This window comes from Metopolophium dirhodum, chromosome 1, assembly GCF_019925205.1.
Source record: "Metopolophium dirhodum isolate CAU chromosome 1, ASM1992520v1, whole genome shotgun sequence".
Lineage (NCBI taxonomy): Eukaryota > Metazoa > Arthropoda > Insecta > Hemiptera > Aphididae > Metopolophium > Metopolophium dirhodum.
In genome coordinates, this window is record NC_083560.1 from 117,820,712 (window position 1) to 117,838,778 (window position 18,067).

The 18,067-nt window shown below is 31.3% G+C and overlaps 1 protein-coding gene across 1 annotated transcript; it reads right to left on the reverse strand.

The window, feature by feature from the left end:
• Positions 1-6,877: 6,877 nt before the first annotated feature.
• On the reverse strand, positions 6,878-17,393 carry LOC132935652 (uncharacterized). The gene is made up of 2 exons (XM_061002248.1): positions 16,062-17,393; positions 6,878-13,857 (listed from the first exon to the last, which is right to left on the reverse strand). Exons 1-2 carry the CDS (start codon positions 16,557-16,559, stop codon positions 13,468-13,470), a joined length of 888 nt encoding a protein of 295 aa, XP_060858231.1. The 5' UTR covers positions 16,560-17,393; the 3' UTR covers positions 6,878-13,467.
• Positions 17,394-18,067: the final 674 nt, after the last annotated feature.

Genomic DNA, 18,067 nt, shown 5'->3' on the forward strand with positions numbered 1-18,067 from the left:
AGTTACAATATCACTGTATACGGTAGCTGGTAAGGTCAATTAATATTGTTTGTATATTTTCATGTATGTATATAATAATTATTTATATACTCTAAGAAGTTTCAAGTACTCACGAATAATATTTTTAAATTACAACACAAAACTAGATTTTTTTTTTTTAGAAATAAACCTCGGCAGCGATGGCCATTAGCTGACATTTGATAATTGACAATTATTTACATAAGATTAGTTATTACAATGATTTCTGTTTTTACATGGCATATCATGAATTTTTTACAATAAATTTTCGATTTGTATATTTGATGAAGCTAGTGTCTTTATGATGGTTACTACGTTCGGACCTAGTGATTGGTATAGATGTTCTGGAATGTTATGTTTACTTATGGCGGCTTCAGTTTGTCTACATTCGACGAATATGTGCTTGATTATCAGGTGGACTCCACAAGATGCGCATTTGGTTTGTTCTCGGTTCATTAGGTAGCCGTATGTGTAGCAAGTGTGCCCTATTCTTAGTCTTGTTAATATTACTTCGTCTTTTCTGTTAAGATTTGCTATGTTTTTCCAACGTTCTGTTCTACGCTTTATTTTGGTGAGTTTAGTTACATTTCTTCTCCATTTGAATGACCATTTTTTTTTCCAATTGTAGTATTTATACATCTTAAAATTAAAATTGTTAGGTATTCTTCGTTTAAATATCTAATTTCGTACAAATTTAAACTTAAAATAACTATTAAAAAAACTGTGTTTAGATTGTTTGGTTACAGTATAAACTACTTACTCGGAACCTTGTTTTAAATTGTTAATCCTTGGCTATAAAAATTGAACATTTTATATATTAATCCCTACACTGCATGATTTTTTGTATTAAAAAAAGAAATATATTTCTTAATGAGAATTTGATGCTAAATTTGGAAAAAATGACTAAAATAATCTATTTTAATTGTATTATACCTTTTACCCCTATTTAAGGGGTTGTAGCCAATTGGAAATAGTGTGCATAGTTACATGATTTTATTTAAAAAAATTTTTTTTGATATGAAATTATTTAGATATTACATGATATACTTTATATACAATTAAAAATAATAAATCATAAATTTATGAAAAGTGAAATCAAAATAAAATGCTTATCCAAGTACTGCTAAAATACATCATTATTCATATTTTTTCCTTAGACGCATGTTGTATCCAAAAAGCTACAAGCCGAAAAGTGTTAATTACACAAAAGTAATTATATATATTGGAATAATTATGATTTTAAAAATGTTTTTTTTTGAATCCAAATTCGTCTTGTACAGTTTGATACAATATGATAAACATAGCGGTACTAAACAATTGATAAGATATTGGGTAGTGCAAATAAAACAAGTGATAACTATGATTGTTACCGTAGTTAATACTGGTTATTGTGATAATATTGATATCAGTATACTACTTGTTATGTTGACAAATGTCTACAATGCGCGTTAATGAAAAAATATGGAAAAATATCGTTATTTTCAAATAAAACCATTATGCAGCCAAATATGCAGTTAGTAGGGTTAATTATTACTAAAAAATAATTTATAAATGTTCGATTTGATAAATTTTCTCATAATTGGAACTTTAAATGCTTTAAAATAATTTGAAAATGTTCGTGAATTTTACGAATTTTGTCAAAATTTGAATTTGAGATGCTCATAAATAATTATTGTAGATTTACGCTCATCATTTTTTCCACTCAGAACCTAAAATATAACATAGTATTGTAAAATTGTATGGTTTTCATAATTAAATAACTAATGCTAATCCGATAAGTAATAATGAACACTCTATATCCGTTGAAATTGAATGTAATATTTGTTATTTGTTTTAAAATATTATTCAATATACCCACAATGAACTGCTATGCATAAGTCAGTTTTATAAGCTCAATATTTTTGTAACGAAATAAGAACTACAATAATTAAAAAATGTGCGAGATATTCTTAATGACACGATACTTTATTTCGTCATCAAAGTAAAGTGTGAAAATCAAAGAATTTCACAACATTATGCAGTATTTTTGAAAATATTAGTTGCTTTTATTCAATCAAAATTCAACCTATTTCAAAATAGTTTTATCCTTATATTATAAATACATTTTTTGTTACCACGACGTCCCACTGTTCACAGTACACAATTCGCACAATTTTTATTAAAATATTTTATGCCTTACATTCCTTAACGTTTTTGCCACATATATTGAACTAATATGTTCTGTTTCAATGACGTCATTTTAAATCATCTTAACAGCTAAAATTCTCTATTTCGCGTGGGTGGTTAGATGCGTTTACTGATTTTGTTATACGATTAGATATAAAACGCAACATTAATTGTTTATAGTGTATACCATTGTAATTTGTAGTAGCTACATAGTCTCATACATTTGAGCTGCAAGAACTTGAGCACTCGTATAGCACTCTAACCTAACCTATAAACGTGATTTTCTTTATCTTATAAGTTTGATAACGATTATCTATATAGTAGTTGAGTTATTGAAAATCCATTGCCACTTTTCTTTACTGACACTATCCCTTGTTATGTGTTCACAATATTTTGTAATTAGGTGTACGTAGATACTTGATAACGTCACATGGAGCCATGGAGTCAGGCACATGAAATGATATAATGTAGGCGAATAATTCGCGTTTGTATATTGTGTGCGATTTTATGCATATGACCATTGCAATGGACCTTCACCACGGTCGCTGTAATCATCTGCGGTCACCTCGGTCGTCTATTCGTTGTATATTATAACGGCGTTTACCGGTTCCCACGACCGCGATACATTCGCGTAATCGCGTGGTACACCACACGCCGGCCAATGAACCCATCAAGTATCTACCTACTAAACCGTTACCCCCGCATCAGGTGTTGGCTACTATTATACCGTTATACGATTTCAAAAAAATGTATTTACACTCCCAACGTGAAATTTGTTATCCGTACTTTTGTACAGTTGTATAGTATTTCCCCCCCTCCCCCCTCCCCCCCCCCAAGTCCTCGAGTCCAAAGTGTTTCAATTTTTTAGTAAATGTATTGAAATACTATATATAGGTACATAATTTGTGTACACTATAGTACGTATATTATAATATATATTATGTTTTATAATTTTGCCATCAACAAATATCATCTCTATAGTACCTAGACTCGTCGCGACTATACGACTCGACAATGGCACACTGCACGTCCAGCCAACTGTGACTCTATTTTCGTCAGTTCAATACATTGTCCAGCCCTTGTGATTTATCAGACTTTCCAGTTTTAATTTCGGCCATATTGTATTTATATATAATATACATATATCTGTAAATTATTCAAAGACGGTACACTTAAGTATTATAATATATTATTTACTGCCTAGCAATATCTTCAAATTTGATTTTTAAAGAAAACTTTTAAATACCTATAATATAAAAATAAAAACATAACAAATGTGAAATGCATATATAATACCTATTATGACAAAGTTTTTTTTTAAATTTAAATATTTACCGCAAATTGAACACTATAAAAAATTATAACAATAATGCAAGTTTTCAGCTAAGGAAATACTATCTTGCTGGTCAACTGTTTTAACTTGTAAGTGTTTCGTCTAAAATAAATTTGAAGAATATAATTGTTGGATTATTATGAAGATGAGTTGAATTATGTTGTTCGTAGGTATATATGACGATTAAATCGTATTGTAAATGCAGGGCTTGCAAACGTTATAATAACGTTATATTTGACAAAAAAACGATTGAAATTTGTAAACGTAATTATAGCGGAAAGTTATAATCAAAAATAATTAAATACCGCAAAACAAAACATAAAGTTATTTTTTGGGGGACGGAGTGGCCGAGCGGAATAAGGCGTCGGCTGCAACGCAGCCGACCCGAACTCGATACCTTGGTCGTGGGCGGCATTTTTCTTCGGGCAAGTCACGGTGTCCGGAGAACAAGTGCTGCCATCCTCCACCCGGGCATACCTACGGGTGCCCAAATTAAAAATTCTGCCAAAACAAATCACGAGTAAACAAATCTACAGTACCCGACTCCCTACAGTACCACAGGCTAATGACCTAAGTAGTCAAAGCCTTAACCCAAATAAAAAAAAAAAAAAAAAAACATAAAGATTAATAAAATATATCATATCATTAAACAAAACATAACGCAAAACGTAATGAGTACCTATAATTAAACGAAAAATAACGCAAAACGTAATTTATAGAATTTCATTGAACGAAAAATAACGCAAGTCGAAATATTTTAAAATCTATTTATTTAAAAGGTCTTTTATTGGTTTAGGTGCGTCGTCTTGGCACCCATAAATCGACAACTCCCCCCCCCCCTAATATATATCGTTATTTTGTACCCGATTTGCACCCATTTTTACCCTACCTACATTTGTTCTTACCCCTTTTCCCTTTTACACAAAACCAAATCCCCCGTCCGGGCGCTGTAACGACGGCGTACTGGCACCCAGAATCACCAGAAGTCAACCGATCGATTCCGCACTGATTTCAATTTTTTGTACCCAATTTGTACCCATTTGAACCCTCACTAAAAATGTTTGTACTCCTCTCCCTTTTACGTAAAACCAGATCCCCCGTCTGGATGCTGTAACAACGTCGTACTGGCACACAGCGTCTTTATTGGATACGCAGTGCTTGGTGTTTTTCAAAATCTTTGTTTTTCGGTTTACCTAAATGTAATAACTCATCGATGGTAGTAATTACATTATATTACTATTATACTATATATAAGCATATTGTTATTTGACAAAATTACTTTGTTATATTTTACTGAATAAAATGTTCAATTCTCAAGTTATAATACAAAATCACGTTTTTGATATAGCATCAATCAACTCCATAGAAGTATAGAACTTCTTTATTTAAAACCCGGTAGTCGAGTTTTGGACAAATCACAAGTACCTACATAGAGGTAACTTATAAAAATTCATATTGTAATTTAATTAGGTACCAAAAAAATATAACTTCTCAAACACTGTGTCTAGAGAAACTGGCGGGATAATGCATTCGAATAATAGACTGTCGATAAACTTGCGGACCAGTTTTACATAGTTAAATTTGGCATGCGAACTATAACTGAAATAGAAAACCAGAATAAGTACATTGCTGATCACAAAGATTTCTGTAAAAGTGCATACGATTTATCAACAGACCGTATAGGTACTGAGTATAATATGTAAGTTCTACGGATTTATCATAGTAAATAATATATTTTTTAATAATATCTATGGCAATCGTCAATTGTCGACATTCGTCGACGACGATTAATAATTCTAATAATATTTCAGTGAACATAAAAATAATAAGCCATCAATATAGATGGACAGTTTGTTAAGCCGTATATATTATTATAATATAAGTTTTAATACAAACTCGTACATTTCGTTATGATCAGGTTATTTTCATAAAATATTTCGATGAGTTATACATTTAGGTAAACCGAAAAACAAAGATTTTGAAAAACACCAAGCACTGCGTATCCAATAAAGACGCTGTGTGCCAGTACGATGTCGTTACAGCACCCGGACGGGGGATCTGGTTTTACGTAAAAGGAAGAGGAGTACAAATATTTTTAGGGAGGTTCAAATGGGTACAAATTGGGTACAAAAAATTGAAATCGATGCGGAATCGATCGGTTGACTCCTGGTGGTTCCGGGTGCCAGGACGACGTTTTTACAGCACCCGGACGTGGGATTTGGTTTTGTGTAAAAGGGAAAGGGGTATGAAAAAAATGTAGGTAGGGTTAAAATGGGTACAAATCGAGTACAAAAAGATGAGATAGGTTCGAAATTGATCGGTTGACTTCTGGTGGTTCTGGGTGCCAGGACGACGTCGTTACGTATCTAAGAATTGATTATATTATACTCCGTATCCGGGCCATTACCTACCCGCATTAGTTATTATTTTTAAATTTAATAAGTATTAACACTATTTTAAATAATGATAAACTCAAAACTTGTAAAACGTTTTAGTTCAAAATATCGATAAACCCAAAATTTGGATAACGTTTGAATTGTAAATAACATAAAACGGAATTTGTTTTTCAAATGCAAGCCCTGAATTTATTATTTGAATTTATTATACCTACCTAGCAACTAATAAATGATAGTTATTGTTTAGTAGGTACATAATATTTGCTTAAGATCAAAAAATAAAATGTTGATACCGATGGCAGTTATTACTTATTTGCAAGTATCGTGAACATACTCGTCGCCGATAATTTCGCAGCTACAGCATGTAGTACTATGTAACACGATGTGTTGCATCGTTCGCCGTTAAACGCCCAAATTTTATTAGAAAATAACAACGATGATTGATTTTGAAAAAAACTATACTATTGGGTTGTAAAGTGTAGATGGTTGAAAAACCAAAACATTTGCAGACAAAACATTTTTAAAACTTACAATTTCATAGTTGAATAAAACTATTTTTTGGTGGCACTACTGAGTGCTCTCCAAATATCTGTTAGTCTCGCTAGTTATATTATCTTTAATCAAAATTATTTATTGTACCAAATGTGTATAGATTGTAATTATATGTATTTTTAATAAAAAAAAATAAAACTATTTTTTATTAATTATTACGTTCAAATTTTAATTTTTCGTTAATTCGTTGATGAGATATTGCTTCTCAAAGTTGGGTGGTTTTGGAATGTAGTTATTGTGTGTAAATGTGTTATACCACGTCAGTAGATACAGCAGCTATTAGAATTTTTATGTCCCAGAGCAAAAGATATTACACTTTTCATATCAGTTCTTATAAGAAATAGGACAGTCAAGTAAGGTAGAAATCTCGTTCATGACAAAACAAAACACATTTCATATACCAAACTAACAAATAAACATATATATTATCATTAATTATATATAGTTGAATATTATTTAATTTCACCAGTAAATATAATTTGTTTTTAAATTGTAAGCATACAATAATAGCGACATCAACATTGATTATAATAATAAATTAATAACTATTATATAAATGAACGCCACGGCCACATAATTGTAATTTATATAATATAATATATATAATATTATTATATAGGTACCTAAGTGGTAACATACCATATTAATACACAATAATATCGAACATAACATAATAAATCTGATATCTTGATATAAATAGCTTTAATAGTAATGACATAGAATGAAATTAGTTATTTAAAAATATGTATATATGTATAAGCATATATATATATATAAAAAAAATTAATAATAATTACCACGTATTATTACCAATGAGCTCGTGCAAAGTAAACAGTTGTAAGTAGGTAGGTACCTACTTTGAACGGGAGTATTAGTTCACAGGTGACGTTTGTATAATATTTCACAGAATACAGACGTATTTTAATTCGAAATGTGACAATATGAGATTACACAGTTATATTTAATTATAATATTCTATTTCGAAAATATAAATTTAGCACGTCACTCTAACTACGAGCCAATGGCGTACCCGAGTCTGATGATGCGGTATAAAACTATAAATGGCGACTACCACCTGTTTCAGTCACCCAAAAAATAACCATCGGGATTTTGAATGTGGGTGTATTTTTAAACGCCTGAAGTCTCGACATTTCTATCGAGTTCATCATGAACAGAGGCAGAGGACCCAATTGTATGGTACAATCCGTGAACATTTAACAATACTGACATGAAATATGAGACGCGATTATTTCGGTTTACCGTGTCAACTCGAAATTCTTAAGACAATTTTACACTATTGTATTCAAAATATGCAATACAGTACACATTCAAATATAATGAGGTAAAAAAAATATAATATTATGGTAACAAAATTCAAAAATTTGTTTAATTATTTTCAAAAAAAAATATATTTTTTAATGACGACGGTCTACAATTTGACCTGTAACATTTTAAGCTATATGCAAATATTTTTTTAAAATTCTTCGATCGTAGATTTAACATTATCTATACTAGATGTCATTATTTGTATTATTTTTGATTTTTAATATCGTCATGTGAAAGTTTAATATTGAAGAAATTGTTTACAATGTAGTATATTATGTAGGTATATCCTAGGTATATCCTTATTAGCAACAGTATAATTACATAAAATGTTATATAATTAATACCTATGTCTCGTTGTTGAATTATAACTATTCTTTATTATATATTTTGTAAGCTCTAAACGTGTTGACTCTCCGCAACATGATTAGGTAACTTAAGTTATATTTATCGATACACGACTACACGAGTAACCGATATTTGAGTAAATAGTATATAAAGTTATACCTACTACCGAGTATTTACAATAGAGCATTCGCAGACATTTTCAATGGAAGGGTAATGGAAATATTTGTTTTATTTTATTATATCGTTATACATAATATTTTTACGTTGGAGAAGAGTTATTTTAATTTTTATAATCAATGATCAATTTGATTAATTATTTATGATTTCATAATCTAAAAAGTGTCAAAATCTATTAAGTTTACTTATAGAATTATTAATTTTAAATAAGTGCCTATATTGATTGTAATTATAAAACATTAAAATCAAAGGCCTAAGACTGATAAGTTTTAGAACTGGGTCAATGTCCCACCGTGTCTTCTCATTCTCGTCCCTCATTGCGAATGCTCTTGTAATTTTACCAATTACTTAGGTCTATTTTATTATAACATAGGTATGTTTTCAAACAAACATTTAATTATAATATTACAATTACACACACATACACACACATACACACAATAAATTAAAAACACTCAACAAAATGTTTTATATTACCTAAATAAACAACTATTATTAGGTATCATTTAATTTAGCAAATTGTTCGTTTCAGCCCAAATATACAATTATAATATATTGCTTGTTTTGTTCATTTTGATTTTATTAATATTTTCTTATCGACTTTTGGTTTTTTGAGTTTAAAATTGAATGCTATTATAATTTGTATATAACGACCGATCCAAGCAACACTTTTTACTAAATTAATATTTTTATTTTATGAAGTAAGCCCCAAAATAGAGAATTGATTAATTTAACTCATGTTTAATTATATTGATATATCACCAGCACGGTTTTTACATATAGAATTTAGAAGATTTTAGGATTAACGACATTAATTGTAAGGTGTGCTTTTTTATGAGGCTAAGCGTGGTAAGTAATTTTTTTTTAATGTATGCTATAGTGGCTGCAGCTTGTAATGCCGCCTTGTAACATTTAACACGTGTCATAAAATGTAAAATGATAGTTATTTTCTCTTGGTGATTATAACATATTTTGGTTTAATGAAATATATTAGTTTTTACTACAGTAATTATTGAAGCCATTGTTTTGATGCTTGAGATTCAATTTAAATATCTTTATTTACTTTAATATTCTGTAGGTAGTAGGTTTAACAATGAGAATTTGAACTAAAATTTTTTTTTAACCTATGAGTTGCAATATAGGCGTTGCAATATAGGCATTTACATAACACATGTATTATAACATTAAAAAATAAATAAATACATTTAAGTTATGCTATACAGAGTGAACGACCAATCATTTCTTTAATTTATAGGTTACCCAGTAGTTTTTACATTAGTATTCAGATAAGTAAATATTATAATAACATAGTAATAATACAAATTTAAAACCCACTAAAAATGTATGATTTATATTTTATACAATTTTTTATACAAATTTTGTTAATATTATGCTCTCCTTTTGTTTTGCAATTGTCTAATATTTCTTCAACTAATTTTTTTAAAAATAAAATTTTGGTCATGGTTGATGTTTATAGGAATGACTGTTAAATTATTATAAATGGAACAATTCACATCTATTTTGTACTTCCCTACAAAGTTACATAGAAGATTTGCCAACTGTATTAAGATAGTCACAAGATTTACTGATCTCTTTATTAATATTTTTGTAGGTATTAGTTATCTTAATTAGTTTAGATTGGTCATTTTACATTTACTTTAATAATATCAAATATGATTGAATTACAAATGAAATATGAAATTAATAATGATATTAGGTATGTATAATGTGGTAAGTATTTTGTATTGTTGTAAAATGGACGTATATTGGTATAATGTAACAGCCAAAATGTATTTTTCGGAAGTTTTGATAAATGTATAGGTAGGTCTTTTGGTTTTCGTACTATATCAAAATTATGTAATCAAGGTTGAAATGAAAATATACTTTTCTAGCTGAAATTATAAAAAACCCATGGTTATGTTATTATGGTACTCTACTACTTTTCATATTTTGTTGTCCCTATATTAAAAATGTAATGCATGCTTTAAATATATTTAACTATATGTGAAAAACATCAAATAAAACGTATGCATAATATTTTAACAATATATTAATTAATATATCTATTATTAAGTGAGGGAAACTGAAATAGTTTATTCTCTAGTTTATGATATTATACCTAAACAAAATATCATAAATAATTTTAGTACTGTACAACAGGACAATAATTGGCATTACCTAAATAAATAATGATTTTTAACTTAATTTAACTTAATTAGATATACCAATTAAAACCTAATATAGTATAATACTATAAAATATATATTATGTAGATGGTAAGTGGTTAATTTAATTTAATTTTATAGCTTTCATTGTACTTCATACTTTTTAAATTGGTTCTTCCTCAATTATATTAACTAATAAATATCTAATAATTATATTGTAATCGTAATTTTGTAAGCTTATTGTATAATGGTAACATGATATTTTTACATGAATAAATAAAAATTTATGAAAGAATACATTATTTTATAAACTAAAAAATGTTTTTTTTCCATCAATAGTGATTATATTATTATTAATAATGAAAATTCACGACCTTTATGACCTTTATATCTAGATATATTTTTACTTAGCTCTAGGTAAGTACCTATTACCTAATACTTAATAACTATAACACCTTGTATTATTATGATAGGCGCGCATAGGGGTGTCGGGGGTGACTGGGCACTCCGAACTTACATTTAAGTCACCAATAATAATATATATATATCAGGCCCTAATAAATGTATGTTTAAATTGCAAAGGAGAGCAGGTCGTGCCTGAACAAGATAATATTTGTTTAGTGCTATAGGAAATATATTGAAATTAGAATTAATTCATTGTTCTTAAAATATTTTATTTAAATTATATAATACATCAGTTATAAAATTTGAGGCTGAAATTAATATTCTCAAAGATATGGCTGATGTACCAAGTAGTATATCCAGTGTATCTATATATTAGTGGTTAGATTGGTTAATAGAAAGTGTAATGTTAGATATTTTTAACAATACTTTGGTACATATCTAACATTAATAATGTTTAGCACAATACCAGTCACAGCTTGTACATGAGATATTTTAGAAATTAAACATGGTAAAAAATAAACCAAAATGTAATATAGGCCAAGATAGATTAGAATCATTACTTTTATAATATTCGTAGAATAAGAACTAGCATATAATTTAGATTATGATGAAAAAATTGTCATTTTATTAAATGTTGTTAAAACAATACATTTGTATTTTGTGGCACATTACATAATAATACATGTTATTATACATTGTATTATTAAAATAAATTATAATATACTGTATTACTGTTGCTATACAAGAAGGTTGTTATTTATTATAATACATTTTTTTTTATATAATAAATATACAATCTATACCTACTACTTAGCATAATTAATAAATATATGTGAAAAGAGACTGAAAACATGGTATGCGTGATTAAGAAGTCACCCACTAGTGATTTTTTGCTTGAAGGAAAATAAATTTAAAACAAATTATTTTGGGTCATTATATATAATGGGCACCCCCTAAACCATATGTTCGCGCACGCCTATTTACTCTAGCTACATCAATTCACATAATTTTGAAATTTTGGTATTCTGGTAAAATGCCTTCTAATAATAAAAGAGATTATGCCACTTTAAGTCTTTAAACATACTAGACTTAGTGACATAGTACTTATATTTAACTTATTTTATTATATTACGTACTAACCAGGTTCCTTGTATAAAAGTAATAATGGCGTTTAATTGTAAAACCTAGAACTTTTACATTGACAAATAGGTTTAAATATTTTTCGTAAATTTCACAGTGATGATAAAACAACATTTATATTTTCATAATGAAGGAATAATTATTTACTTTTTTGTTTTTTGAATATGAATAGATTGAACCAGTGATCAAAACTGTACCATTTTAAGATTAAAATAAAAGATGGTGTAAGTGCTTATTTTTTATTTTTAGTAAGTAAGTTTAGATTTTGTATAGATACTTTAATATATTTACTTAGTAAGTAGTAACACATTATATTATTATGATATAGGCAAAATCGGAAAATTTACATTACCTACCACTATTAATAATTAAAATTAAAATTATTATATATTCAAAAAACTCACGCTAATGTTCTCCGTTATACAAATATTATTTATACCTAGTTAAAATTAAATTGTTTTTGAAATATATTTTATCATAGAGATTATTCTGTAACGAGTATAACATGGTGATATGGAAATAGTACTTATACATTTTATTATTTGTTTTATATTAGGTATATTATCATTCTATACTTCTGATTTATGATATATGAGCAATACTTAACTCATAATAATTAATAAATATAAGAACTGGTATTTGTATAAAACCTTGGGCTTTCAATTGGCAAATTATGATTATTTAATACATTTCATGGGGATGAGAAAACGAATTTATATTGTTCTTAGACAGACATATTTTTTGAATATGATTATAAACAGATTACAGAAATACAAACGATATAATTTTAAAATAAGAATAATAATTGGTAAGTGTTGTATACAACAAATATAGTTGAATTTAATGATAGTGGCATTAGGTCATAATGATAATAGCTTGGCGTATCAACGTAAACGAGTTAAAATATGGGATATCATTAAAAAAAAGTACAAAATATGTTTAGTTGAAAAGTGTTTGAGAAAAAAATAGTTTTTGAGATGTAATAATAATTCGTAGAGATTTAAAAATTGATCTTTGTATTAATACCAAGGTAATAATAAGTCGGTAGACAAATTAGAAACAGTAGCAATTGTCAATTCGTAACCTGTTTGGAGCAAAATTAATTTTCAAGACCGTCTTAGAAAATCGTTAAAAAAACTAAAACTCAACGTATTGTTTCAAACTTAAAAGAAAAAAACGCATACATTAAATACCTCATAATATATAAACGGTATAATATTATAGTTGTGACACTTCATAACATGAAATGTATATACTATTATGTAGTAATCCTAAAATGTGGCATTTGATTTTTTCAATGGATAATATACAAAATGTGCGCTGCCATTTCTATTACATGTAAGTCAGCGATATGAGCAATAATAGAGAGGAACACCATTATTGGACATCCGAGCACCGATTCGTAACAAAACTCATCGTATTTCGTTACAAATCGCTGGAGATATCAGTAAACCTCGGATTTGTATAGGCGGCGGCCCTCGGGCTGATCGTTCTTGACCCGATAAGTCACCTGTGTCCGCTTGGGCCGGTGAACGAACTCTTCTCCTCCATCGTCCTGGCGTGATTGCTGGTCGGTGTTCAGACGGCCAATGCTGTAGCGCTTCTGACCGCTGGTGTAGTACTGTTGGCCATTGCTGTATTGCTGCAGACCGTTGCCGTACTGCTGCTGACCGTTGCCGTACTGCTGCTGACCGTTGCCGTATTGCTGCTGACCGTTGCTGTATTGCTGCTGGTAGCCCGTGTAGTACTGCTGGATGCGTTCGCGGGTCCTGCGCACCAGAGGACGGGCGGTCTTAATTAGTGTCCCGACGGCGCTGAGCGTTTTTATGGGAATCTACAAAAACATATCATCTTAGTTATCATATTCATCATTTCATTATTATCATCATATTTGGCTAGAATATTCAGCAGTACGCCACTGACGACCAAACAGTACAGGAAGACGTATCACCACGCACCGGAGCTTATGAAGGGGTTTAATATAGGCAATTTTAATAACATAAAAAAATAGGTATTTAAATTTCAAATATTTTATCTACCATTAAATTTAATTCCTACTTTCCAAGTCTTAACTTTTGTCGGTTATTGCGTGATTACTATATGATGTAGACAATTCACTAAGCCATCGTGACGCAACTCATCGGCTATAGATTTTAGTGCGATTTTAACATTTTATTATTAAAAGTAAAAGATCGCGTGTTGTAAGTTTTCGATACGTTTAGAATTACTTATTAAATATTGCAAGTTTTTGTTGAATTAAGATTTAAAAAATCATAATATATGAAATGCTTATTAATTGTTATTATCTTTTAATAGCGTTGTACTTATTTTTATAATTATTATTGCCCGAAAAGCAATCGATCTGCAGCAACGTGTTTATGAACCAAACATTTGTGGTGAGACACCATTAACAAATAATAAACAATAGTTCAATTAATTTTTCAACAATAATATTGTCTACTATTAGTTGTTAAAATTGATGCAAAAAACGGATTTATTTACTTTAAATTATATTTTGTGTCCAAAATATACCTCTCTCCAAAAGTCCAACATAGATGTACGAAAAATATATTATATTATTCGATATTTGGATAATTTATTAGGTACCAATTAGATATTATTATGTTTATTGGTAGTTATGAACAATTATTATTATGATTGTCGTAGTGATTTTACATTGCAACTGAGCGTACATCGTATATTATAATTTATAGACCTCTACGGAAATTCTATGGATTAAAGTTTTATGAAAAAGTTAGGCTTTAGTGGACGCAAAATTTTAAATATTATTGTTTTTATAGACATATTGTTATTGGTAGTATTTTTTAAATAAATATAACATTTTATTCTGTTATTAATTGACCATAGATTATTTTTCAGCATTCTGCAACCAGAAAAAGAAATTTAAACAATGTAGTGTAGATAGATTTTCGGGTATACATATACAATAATTAATATTTCACTACCTATGACTATTTACCATGAACACAGCCTGAACATAATTGTTGTAGGTACATAGTGTCGTATATTTCATTATACCTTGTTAGGTTGTAAATTGTAATGGTGATATATCTTTTGATTCAAGCAATATTAAAAATAATCCTGTTTGCAGTTATTTATCTAGTTCACACTAATTTTGAATAAATATTTATTTTGGTGTAAAAATAATTTTTATTTAAAATAGAAAGTACTTTAAATATTTTATTTTTGTGAAAATTGTAGCGAATGAATTTGCCATCTGCAGTCTTAATACTTATATCAGTACTAAGCAAATTTGAGTTCAGCAGAACAAATGCTGTTTTTAGATTTGATATTATGGCGAAAGGCCTGTTACAAGTTTAAAAATTAGAACATTATTTGCAGTGTTTACATACGTCGGTTTATTACGATATTTAAATGTTGAATTGAGTATTTTTGAATTGTAATATTATAAAATATATATAACTCTATAATATAACTCGCTTTAAAAGCCGAATCTCAGTAAAAAAAAAGATATAGGTATAAACACAAATTACAATATACTTTCTTTGTCAGTTGCATAACAGGTCAATTCAATGTAAGTACTAATTGTAATATATTAAAACGAACAACACAAAATCGGCCTTGCTGTGAATATAAATTTACTAAGTTGTACGCCTATAATAACACACGGAGACAACCTCGAGCGGGTATACCGTTTTGCTTTAAACGATAAACGTCTGTATACTGTATAACAGTGTTACATAAATACATAATATTTTGATAAAATATTGAATTTTCAGTAGAAAATGAAATCTGTCCCAGGAAAGTCACACCAATGGTACCATAGCAATTTTGGCAGTGGTTTGTATAAACTATAAGGGCCAGTTGTACCGTCTACGGTTAAACTTCGATTAAATTTAATCAGCTGATAACAGATATTTAACCGGGAAAATTCGGTCGATTAAACTCCGGTTAACTTTAATCAGAGATGGTACAACTGGCCCTAAGTGATCAATTATTAAACCGTGTGATAATGTTATATTATTATAATATTTCACCTGCGGTGATGGAGCTCACCTGAAATATGCTGTCGATCACCATATTGCCCTGTTCGATCGGCGGCAACTGTCTCTTGGCCCTGTACGAGTGTGGATTGCCCACCAAGGAGCAGTCCACGCCAGTCGAGTACACGACGTCGGCGATCAGTTTGGTTGCCAGGATAGCGATGGACAGCGTGATGAATAGCCGGACGGACAACGTGACGTCGTCCGTGGCCGTCACGTGTCGTTTCACGCCCAATCGCATGGCCGCCGGTGTGTTGTGACACGTGCAACGCAAAGTCCTATGTGCCCGCTTCGGTGTGGCAGCGACGGTCGTGGCGTTGTCTTCCGGTGCCGATGCAGACGATTCCGGTACCACGGCCAACGTCAACAACGGTATCGGGCGCTGATGTCGAAGTGTGAGGTGATGTTGGTACGGCGGTCGTGTCGGAGGAAGCGGCTGTACCGGCGTCGCTGCGAAGAAATTTTGGTACGAAATGACCGCGGCATCGCCGTGATCCACGGGCAAGCACATGTCTGACGTGACGTCCGGCGGTGGGGAGGGAGGCTTTATATGTACGCGTCGCGTTGCGTAACCGCGGATGGAGTGAGGGCGGCACGGGTCGACGGCGGTTGCTCAACGGATCTGTCCCGAAGTCGCGTTGCCCAATGCGCGTTGGCGGAGGAGAAAACGACCGTCTCTCGGTATCCCACGCTCTCAGAAGCAGCAGCAGCCGTCGCCGCCGCCACCGCCTTCGTACTGATTGCCACCGCTCGACGCTCAGTTTATGCTTCAGCGGTCTTCAACATCATATGGCTCACGAAATTCCTTAGCCTGGGTAGCCAGGTGAACCAGCGAGGTATTTCCTCCTTTATAATGTTTAGGAACATGTACGGCAACGCCAGCATATACTCGTCGGCAAGCATGTAAATCAAACTCAGTGGCTGCATACCAGACATTAGGAAATCCGTCTGCGATTGTTTACTATGGAACGGGATGTATCGCGAAACTTAACGTTGATCGGGCGATGGTTGTGCAACAGCGATGTTATTGTTGTTGTTATTATTATTGTTGTTGTTGAAGAACCTACTCGTCTCCCGTTCAGCGCTGCGTGGGAAATTCGGTGCAGGTTTAACCACGCGCCAACGCTTCGATCGACAATTTTATATCCTCTCTCTCTCTTTCTGTACTCGAAATACCGATACGGTTATACGGTCATACGGTTATGTAAGAGAAGGCGTGTGGATGCCTACTTACTTGATGATGCGGTGGTCTTGAGTAGGTAGTTGTTACCAGTGCTGCCCGCTTGGTCGTAACGAAGTACGTACGACTTTTCAGTGTGTCAAAGCTGCATAAAGCGGTGGATTTATGAAAAAACTGTTTTTGCGCTACGCGGAAACGTTATTTTATTATAATAATAATAATATGTTGTTCACTACACTAATCACTATACTATTCAAATTCGCGAAAATAGGTCACACGGACTAGGGCGTCTGGACGGGTGTTGAGCTGCTAGTGAACTGCCTCGAATCGTAACGCCCAGTCGGGTGCAATTCCCTGGTGGCATCCGGGTTTTTCCCAGCTTGTGGCGCGTGCGTGGGTCCTGCAGCCGCTCGCAGTGGGGTGTTCAGCTCGGCGTAGGAACTGCTGTGGGAAATAAGATTGAATATAATATTATTTGCGCAGGTGCAATTCTTGCTATTGTAAAAGTATATTACGCCGTAAAATGTAATATTATATACAACGTGGGGTTGATGCCACAAGCATCTTGTCGCGGCGGAGAGTAGGGTGGACTGGCGTTGTGCAGTGAGGCGAACAGAAGAGAAAATTCGAAAGAGATAGGGGTGAGTGTGAGAGTGAGAGTTTGACGGCGAGGGTGGAGGAGACTATTCTGACATTGAGCGAAGCCCGGCACAACGATCGATCAAGCTTGGGGTTGATTTCTGGGTGGATCGGCGGGTGAACCACAACAGTAGGAGTAGAAACTTGAAAACAGCGACCCTGTAATGTTATTACAGCGCAGTGGGTTGGTGAGCACTCCT